The sequence below is a fragment of the Oryx dammah genome, unplaced genomic scaffold (assembly GCF_014754425.2).
Source record: "Oryx dammah isolate SB20612 unplaced genomic scaffold, SCBI_Odam_1.1 HiC_scaffold_25, whole genome shotgun sequence".
Classification (NCBI taxonomy): domain Eukaryota; kingdom Metazoa; phylum Chordata; class Mammalia; order Artiodactyla; family Bovidae; genus Oryx; species Oryx dammah.
The window spans coordinates 85160785-85170191 of record NW_024070209.1 but is presented as its reverse complement, the minus strand read 5'-3'; the positions used below and the strand labels follow the sequence as shown (position 1 = coordinate 85170191).

General features: G+C 46.6%; 1 protein-coding gene across 4 annotated transcripts in view; it reads left to right on the top strand.

Annotated features, from left to right (window-relative positions):
* The window catches only part of LPIN1 (lipin 1), a 128879-nt gene extending 119961 nt beyond the window's left edge, over positions 1–8918 (top strand). For all 4 annotated transcript variants that reach the window (XM_040224776.1, XM_040224775.1, XM_040224778.1 and 1 more), the window contains 3 exons: positions 616–730; positions 2248–2351; positions 6225–8918. In XM_040224776.1, coding sequence (XP_040080710.1) covers positions 616–730; positions 2248–2351; positions 6225–6384 — 379 coding nt within the window. In that variant the 3' untranslated portion in view covers positions 6385–8918. The remainder of the gene's footprint in view (positions 1–615; positions 731–2247; positions 2352–6224) is intronic.
* The last annotated feature ends 489 nt before the right edge of the window (positions 8919–9407 follow it).

The window sequence follows — 9407 nt, the reverse complement described above, 5'->3', positions numbered from 1 at the left end:
TGGAGAAGGAAATGGCAACCCACTCCAGTACTCTTGCCTGGAAAATCACATGGACAGAGGACCCTGGTAGGTTATACAGTCCATGGGGTCACAAAGAGTTGGACATAACTGAGAAACTTCACTTTTACTTTATAGACCAATAGAGAGTTAATATTATAATATTGAATCTTCAGTTAGATGTTATATTTCTTCATTTATTTAGGTCTTCCCTAATCTGTGGCATTGAGGTTTTTCACTTATTTAGAACCTTTGCACTGACCTTCCTTTCCACCTGCTTCACTCTTTAGGTTTAGTTTCTGAGGTCCTGTTGGCCTCATGAAGCGAGTGAAGAAGCTCTCTCTTCTGTGCCCTGGAATTCTTTGTTCTCTGCATGATTGGTTGAGGTCTTCGACAAAATCACTGCTCCAGGGCATTTTCTTTGTGGGCAGACTTGAAAGTACGGATTCACTTTCTGTCTAGTGGTTTTCCTGGGATGGCTTAGCTGACTTACACATATTTAATTTCCAAAGATATGAATGCACTCAGTATCCCAGCATCTTTGACGATTAAAAACAGTTTGATGCTAATGAATTCTTAATAGGCTCGCACTGATCCATTATTTTATCGATTTAACAGGGAAGTGATCGAAAAGAAGCCAGAGAAGTTTAAAGTCCAGTGTTTGACAGACATCAAAAACTTGTTTTTCCCGAACACAGAACCCTTCTATGCTGCCTTTGGAAACCGACCGGCTGTAAGTAATAGTTGGGTATATCCAAGCTCTTGAAATTACTGACTGTTTTAATGGCCGTCACCTGAAAGGCTGGCCACTGTGAGGCCAGACCCTCCTCTTCCTAGACGTGGCTGCTAAAGATCCACTTGCCTGCATCTGAAGGCAAGGACAGCATCTTCATTTCACAGCCTCTAGTTTTCTTTGAAGGTGGGCTCATGGGTTTCAGCTTGAAATTTGAAACTAGAAACTTGACAGTCCAGATTATGTGCTAAATTTGCAAAACAAGAATCTTAAATAGGATTAGAGCCTTTCTACAGGAAGGGAACCACGAAACCACAGAGCACAGAGGTGAATTCAGGGTCTTATGTGAATGCTGTTGTTTTCTATGGCAAGAGTCATACCTTGAGATTTTATGCATACCACCCAAATTGGCTGGAAAGTTCAGCATATTAGGGAATATAGTTGGGACTTCCTAATGATCAGATTCTCCTGTTTTTGAAACTCATGCCCAAGAAAATGGGCGCGTGAAGAACTTTAAGGAAAGTTGTTAGACTTGCAGGGGATGTGGTAGGTGGTTAATTTTTTAACTCAGCTCTTCAACAGATGAGTAAACTGAGGCATAGAGGACAACTGACTTACTAGTTTCACATCCAGATACATTATTTCTTCACTATACTTGGCGGTATTATTTTGGTTTAATGAAATTTCTGTAATACAGGTGGAGCTCGTTTTATTGTGCTTTGCAGGTAATGCACTCTTTTTTTTTTTTTGCCAAGTTGAAAGTTTGTGTTTCAGCAAACAAAGTTGAAACACCCTGCGTCAAGTGGGCCTGTTGGTACAATTTTCCCAACAGCATTTGCTCACGTTCTGTCCCTGTGTCACACTTTGGTAATTCTTGCACTATTTCCAGCTTTTTCATGATTTTATATGTTGTGCTGTTCTGGGATCAGTGATCTCTTATGTGACTACCAGGATTCACTGAAAGCTCAATGGTGCTTTCAAAAATGATGGTTAGCATTTTTCAACAGTGAGTTTCTTTTTATCATAGCATTTTTTGTAATTGGAGGATAATTGCTTTACAACATTGTGTTAGTTTTCACTGTACAACAATGTGAATTGGCTCCAAGTATACATATATCCTTGTCCCTCCCACCCATCTAGGTCATCACAAAGCACCAAGCTGAGCTCCCTGTGCTATACAGCAGCTTCCCATTAGCTATCTGTTTTATACATGCTGGTGTATATATGTCAATTCAGCAGTAGTTTTTAATTAAGGTATGCACATTTTTTTTTAGAGACATAAAGTTGTTGCACACTTAACCGAGTACAGTATAGTGTAAACCTCACTTTTACGTACACCACGAAACCAAAACATTTATGCGACTGGCTTTACTGGTTTGATTGTGGCGTCTGGATCCGAATCTGCCGTATCCCCAAGGTCTGCCCTTTCTACCTTTGTATTTGTATCAAATCTGAAAAGTCATGTATTTGTATATACAGTGAACTCTTCTGATTAATTAACACTTCTCCAAATATAGGATGTGTACTCGTACAAGCAAGTGGGAGTGTCTCTGAACAGGATATTCACAGTGAACCCCAAAGGAGAGCTCGTGCAGGAACATGCCAAGACCAACATCTCCTCGTGAGTATCACTGTCACTGGCAGTGACCTTGGATAGTGACGTCTTACAGTTAACAGTATGCCTTTCTAATCCTTTGGTTGCCTACATTTTAATCTTTAAGTCCTACAAAGAAACCATGTTTTAATTTCTAAGATTTTGTCCAGAACCTAAGTTTTGGACAACCTGAATTAAATCAGATCCATCACTTCAGGGCACATAGAAGGGGAAAAAGTAGAAACAGTGTCTTGGGCTCCAAAATCACTGCAGACAGTGACTGCAGCCATGAAATTAAAGGATGCTTTCTCCTTGGAAGAAAAGCTGTGTCAAACCCAGACCCTGTATTAAAAAGCATTGACATCACTTTGCCAACAAAGATCCATACAGTCTAAGCTATGGTTTTTCCAGTAGTGATGTACAGATGTGAGAGTTGGACCATAAAGAAAGCTGAGCACCAAAGAATTGATGCTTTCGCATTTTCACTGGAGAAGACTAGTCCCTTGGACAGCAAGGAGATCAAACCAGTCAGTCCTAAAGGAAATCAACCTTGAATATTCATTGGAAAGACTGATGCTAAAGCTGAAGCTCCAATACTTTGGCCACCTGATGTGAAGAGCTGATTCACTGGAAAAGACGGTGATGCTGGGAAAGATTGAAGGCAAAAGGAGAAGAGGGTGACAGAGGATGAGATGGTTAGATAGCATCACCAACTCAATGGACATAAATTTGAGGAAATTCCAGGAGATCGTGGAGGACAGAGGAGCCTGGTGTACATACTGCAGACCATTAAGTTGCAAAGAGTTGGACAGAACTTAGCAAGTGAGCAATGACTGTTGCTGCTGTAACAACCACCTCTGGGTTAAATATTTAAATGCGTAATTAGATGCTGCTACAGAGTAGAATGGCATGAATTTGAAAACTACTGGCTGAGATTTGCCATATTTGCTTTGAAAGCCTAGAATGTGAATAAGAAATGTAACCAAATTAAAATATCATGAGAAGCTATATTTAAAGATGAGGAACATATGTAGCCCTTCACATCCTGACCTGTAATAATATTCTTGCCCAAAACATCACCGTGTGACTATAAGAGTTCCTCTCGTATTTTTGGCCGAAGCTCTTCCTCCCCAAGGCCGTGGGCCCAACAGGGTTACTGTCTGCAGGGAGGCTGCCTGGTTGGCTGGGGCCCCTCTTGACTTGGATGTGTCTTGCTTTGGGTTCTTAACTGCTTCAAGTGGATCACGTGTCCTCAGCTGTGCCCACTGGGTGACGTCACCGGTCACTGGGTGATGTCGGGCAGACAGACATCTTCCTGCCTTGTCTGTATTAGAGGCCGTACCCCTGTTGGCCTGGTCGCTGGAGATCTGGAAAGCTGCCTCTGGCCTAGGCCACCCTAGGGGGCCTGCGGGGCCTTCCTCATATGGAGGAGTTAGACTTGTGAAGTTTGGGTCCAGCAGCTTCCCAAGGATTGTTTTTTTGGTAAATTAGAGATCTAGATTCTCCTCGAGCAGATGTTCATTTTCAAGATGGTCCTTTTACCTGTTGGAGTCTAATCCAGCCTAGATAGGACAGTTGTAGGTTAGAGGCCCTCTAGGGGCTGTTCCCTAAGCCTCCCTCCCCCAGGCCAGGCCAGACCTAAGGAGTTCTTAGGGTGTGGAGGGGCGAGGGGAGGGTGGAGCCAGGAAGCCAGGACCCTCCTCCAATCCCTGGGAACCAGAGGCGGTGCTGGGCATGTCCTTGGGAGCCCATGACAGCGGGAACTCTTCTTTCCTCCCCCTCTCTGTGTAGTTCCTCCCTCTCCCGAGTTCTCAGTGGCGGGCTCCCCACCCCTGACAGTGTCTCAGTTCCCTTAGCGCCCCCCCACCCCAATCACCCATGAGAGTGGTTCCTGGTCTCGAGACAGCAGATTTCCATTTAGGGTCAAAAGAAGTCAAGTGAAACGTTGCCCGGAAATGGCAAAGGTTTCTGCTCAGCCAGCAGCCAAGAGGCAAGTCTTGTCACGAGGGGTGTGGGAAGGGGGACTCCTGCAGCTCTGCAGGTTTGCCCAGGAGCCCACATGCACGCTGTGCCCACGCCTCATGGGAGAAAACTTTACATGTTGGCAAATAATGATGTCACCTTCTACCTGGACCAGGAGATGACGGCTGTTCCCGTGGGAGAGCAGCCCTCCTTCCCCAGGAAAGCAGGCGCTTTTCTCTGGCTTGGAGCTCGGGTGCCAAGCTGGCGCCCTGAGCTTGGAACCCCTGTGTCTGAGCTCGGAGACCTGGCATCGGAGCCCAGCAGGTGCTTGCCCCTAGGGAGCTGGCGTGTTGTCTCTGAGAAGTCAGGAGCCCACCCCAGGTTGGGGGCTTTAGCGCTTTCTTTCTTGGCCTTTGTGGCCAGCAGTGCTCTGGTGCTGCTTGCTCCGAAGGAGCCCCTGGTGAGGAAGGTTGGCCCGAGAGAGGCATGGATGGACTGGGCTTGGGTCTGGTGCCGCCAAACCCTGATGATGAATGTGAGCCGCCCCCTGGCCGGGAGGGGCCGCCTCTCCGAGTCACAGAACTCAAACAAACAGGTCTCCAAGCCAGGAAGTATTTTGAAATTTTGTTTGAATCCCTGGGAAAGACACAATTCTTGCTTGTTAAGGGAGATTTTTGTCCATTTTGTGTAAGCACAATGTTTCTCTGGAAGTCCTTTGTTAAATACACACACTCACCCTTATTTAAAAGTTGTTTTATGCCTCAGAAATGTGAATTCCTGGAGTTTGGATTTCAAAAGCCCTTTCTGGTTCTTAGCAAATTGGAACTGGAGAGGGACCCGGGGACTGTCAGGGAAGGCTCTGGGAACATGCAAGGAAGCCTGGGCTCATCATAGTTTCTGGTCGGAGCCCAGAGGTCTGAAAGTGCGTGTTCAACATACAACTTTCTCTTTTTAGTTCTAGACCACAGAAACTAATATGCAACGTCTCCTTGGGAATACACAGAAAATAGAGTGAGAGAGCATTACAGGGAGGATTGAGAAATACCGGTGAGGCCCATGTCCACATTCTAGAAGGACCTAAAGCCCAAAGAGGGCAAGACACCCGCCCAGGGTCCCACAGCAAAAGACAGGAGTAGATCCCAGGTCTTGTGACCCTTGTGCCAACTAGGGCTTTTTTCCCTTGAGACTAATAATTAGCCAAGGCAAACTATTTTACAATGTTAATGATTAATTGTTACATTTATGGAGCCTCGGTTCCCATTATTTCACTGTGCATACGTCATTTAATTTAATCCTCGCACGTACTCTGTGCAGTTTTCATCTTCTCCCTTTCCAGTTGAGGAAGTCATGGCTTAGAGAGATGAAACTGCTTGTCGGAGACGGCATAGCTCATCAATGACAAGGATACTGGAGTGGGTATTTCTGTCTCCAGGGGGTCTTCCCGAGCCAGGGATCAAACTCAAGTCTGCAGTTTCTTTACTGTCTGAGCCACCGGGGAAGCCCTCAATGGCAGAGCTGAAGGTCGCATCTGAGTCTCCTTAGGCCCGGGGCCCAGTGCCCTTTCACTGTACCGTGTTGCAGCCTCCGGGTGATGCCCAGGAGATGTTTCTTTTCTGTGGTTCCCCACCTCCCAGGCAGGCGACGTGTCTGTGTGTGTGTCCTACTGATAGCTTCCTGTCTTCACTTCTGCTCTGTCCTTCGAGTCAGGTCGGGTCACACCCGCCTTGCCCATGGGGCCGTCTCTGACGACTCCTTGGTTGGCAGACCCTCTGATTTTCCTATAAGTTAGCAAGGGACTACTCTAGAACAGCCTCCGTTGCGTTAATCGCGTGGTCCCCTCCACGGGCTCATGGATTCCCGCTGACTCCCAGGCGCAGCGTGGGCTGCATGCAGGTGTCCCTCGTGTCCAGGCGGTGATGCAGTCCCTTCTCCTTACAGGTACGTGAGACTCTGCGAAGTCGTTGACCACGTCTTCCCCTTGCTGAAAAGGAGCCACTCTTCTGACTTCCCCTGCTCAGACACCTACAGTAACTTCACCTTTTGGAGAGAGCCACCGCCACCCTTTGAAAACCAGGATGTTCATTCTGCATCAGCCTAGAAGGTTCCCGGCCGCCCCCTCCTGACATCCTGTGACGGCTGGGCACTCCCATTAAAGGATAGGTTTGGGGACGTGCAGTCATTTGCTTAAGAGCAGAGAGCACCGAGGAGGGGGTTTCCCCTCCCCACCCCCGCTCTGGGGTTGTCATTTCTAAGTGACATGTGAAGGGTGTCTGTCCCGGGGGGGGGCATCGGCTGACCCCTGGTGTGGGGGGCTGTGCCCCGTTGCCCTCTGCAGCCCATTCCAGGCTGGGAGTGGTTAGTGTGCAAGATGGGCTGTGAACCCCAGGGGTCCTTGGGATCATGAGATCCAGGGAGGGGCGCCAAGTATGCAGGACTTCCAGGAGAGTGGGGCACACATCGCCACGTGGTGGTTTGTCCCATGGCTGCTGCGTGCAGCAGGAGGGCTGTGCAGGGTCCTGTGAGCTGTATCTGAGGTCTTGGGAGGGACTCCAGACCTCCCTGTGCTGGGCCTTGACCTTGCAGATGTCCCTTGGCGGTGTTTGCTGACCGGTCAAATGTTTGGCTAAGTTCTCATTCCTCCAGTTAAAGCTAACTTACATAAACTGGCATATTTCCCCCCATTTTTTGTGGCACGAGGCTGGAATGTCTATGCCTTAATGCATCCATGGCAGACATTTTATGTAGAATGTGCTTTGGCTAGCTCCCTGTGACTCTGCAATGCCTTAAGTTCAGATTATAGGAAATAACTACCAAGGCAGTGTTTCGAGTTAGTTTGACACTCTGCCAGCAACCTAGCCTGCAAGGTGCTGCTGAAAATGGGGGCTCGAACAGAGCTTATGCCAAATGGTGATGGTGTCGCTTTCTTTCGTGAGCTCTCAACAGAAACTGGTTGGTTTTAAGAAAAGCAGTTTGTAAAAGTTAAATTATATATTCTTTGTAGATAGTATTATTTATTACTTTACTCTGATTGGGGTTACTGTTAATAAGCATTTTAGCCATAATCTATTATAACTGTCAGTAATACATTAAAAAGATATACGTGTTAGACCATCCAAAGAGCCTTATTCTGTAATCCTCACCGTGCTGACCTTCTTTTGGAATTTATGAGTAATACTTTTTATTTCCCTTTGCTTTTCCCACTCAGATTAAGGGCAAGTGGGTCAGCAATTATTTGAATGATATTCTTCAAGCTGGTAGAAGATGATGATCTTTTACTTGTTTATTAAATTGGCTCCTGGAGAGAATAATTTGAAAAGTGAAAAAATTATTTTGGTGAAAGATTTTGCTTTACTTTTTGAGCTATTATTTTTTTTAAAAGAGTGTCTTACTCCATTGATTGAAATGCTCTCCTATTTAAATCGCATGGTTAGAGTCATAGGAGGCAAACAGCGGAACAGCTGAGGCAATTCTACTCTTTCTGTGAAAGAAAATCCTTTCTTGTAATTGGTGGGCTTTGCTGCAATGGATGCCCTCCCGAGTGGTCCATGTGGCCACACAGGAAACACCAATGCCTGTGCATAGCTAATCGCAGATTTGCACGGAAGCATGATCCACATATGCAGATCCCTTTTTGGAGGCATTAAAAACAATTTAAAATAATCCTGCCTTACCCTGGGCTTGCTCATTAGTGACGTTTGGAGGCTGCACTCATTCTTTCTGTCTCAAGGGTATTTTGGGGTGAATTTTAACTGCTCTGAACCGAGTATCAGCTCACAGGTCTGCAGAGGATGGCCCAGTGTCTCCCTTGCCCTGGGAGGAATTTGGCCATGGCCCTGGGTCACCTGTCCCTTGTGGCAAGTGCCCTTCATCAGGATGACTGGCCGTTGAGAGCATGCAACTTGGATGTACCCTAAGCTTCCACACCACTGCCTTCTGAAACAGGGCACGCCTTCCAGAAAGTTGCAACATCAGGTTTGTGTCAAAATCAGAGCGTGATCCCCCGGAGAGGCTATAACTTTCACACTTGCCTCGTGGGCTTTGGAAAATGAGATTTGTGCCTGGGAAGCACTCAGTTGCATGTGTGCGCTAGTTTAATCAATGTTCACACACCCACAACTCTATGACCCCATGGCCACGGGCTAGGATGCTGTGTTTGGACCACACGTTTCAAAGCTGCCCAATGGAAACGAATCCCTCCATAGTGACAGGTCATCAAACGTTCATCACACGTGATGGAGAAAAATGTACATCCCGGGTACACTGGGGAAAATGATGATAACTTCAAAGAGAATTCCCTTTTCCATTTTAGGTTTGGGATCGCCATTTAAAATATATTTTATTTACAACACTTGATCTGTATTTGTATATGCTGGTACAATGATAAAAAAAAATCACTGTAATCCTTGATTGCGTTGTCCTGGATGCAGAGCTAGAATATATTGTAATAAATGAGACCAATGAAAGACTTCCCTGAAAGCCAGGCGTGTGAATTTTAGTTTTTGGTAAGTTATTAAGTTACTGATTTCCTGTTGTGTGATATCAAGCATACTATTTTATTTTCTACTTAAAAAGCAAAAACCTTAAAGCTTTGAACTGTTCAATATTGGAATAAAGAAAGCCCACCTTTTCTGATGCCTTTGGTGAAATCCTGACCCTCTGTGTGCACTTTGGGAGGGAAAGAGGGTGAAGACAGGAGAGAGCTGGGCTCCTACCCGCGCGGGGACTCATCTCACCTCGAAGGGAATGACTTAGAAGCAGGAAGAATTGTGCTAGATGCTGTATGTGAGGTATCTCCCAGGACTTGGCCCATAATCGATGTTTAACATGTGGCTCTTGCACAGGCAGGCTGTGTTCTGTGCTCTCGTATGGGACGTCAGTCAGGTGCAGCCCCAGGAGAGCTCAGGAGAACCAAGCTTATTATACTTCCGGCTTCTCAGAGTGGGAGGCCACATGGGAAAACCCCCAGGGTGGTCAGGAGGCAGAAGAGTGAGGGGAGAGCCGAGGACACAGCCTTTAATGGGGTCTCTGCCCAAAAGGCAGGGCCAGGGGAGCTGCTGAGGACTGCCAGATGGGGCTCATTTCAGTGGCCTCTAAGCGATAGGCATGGCCTTCGGTTGCCTG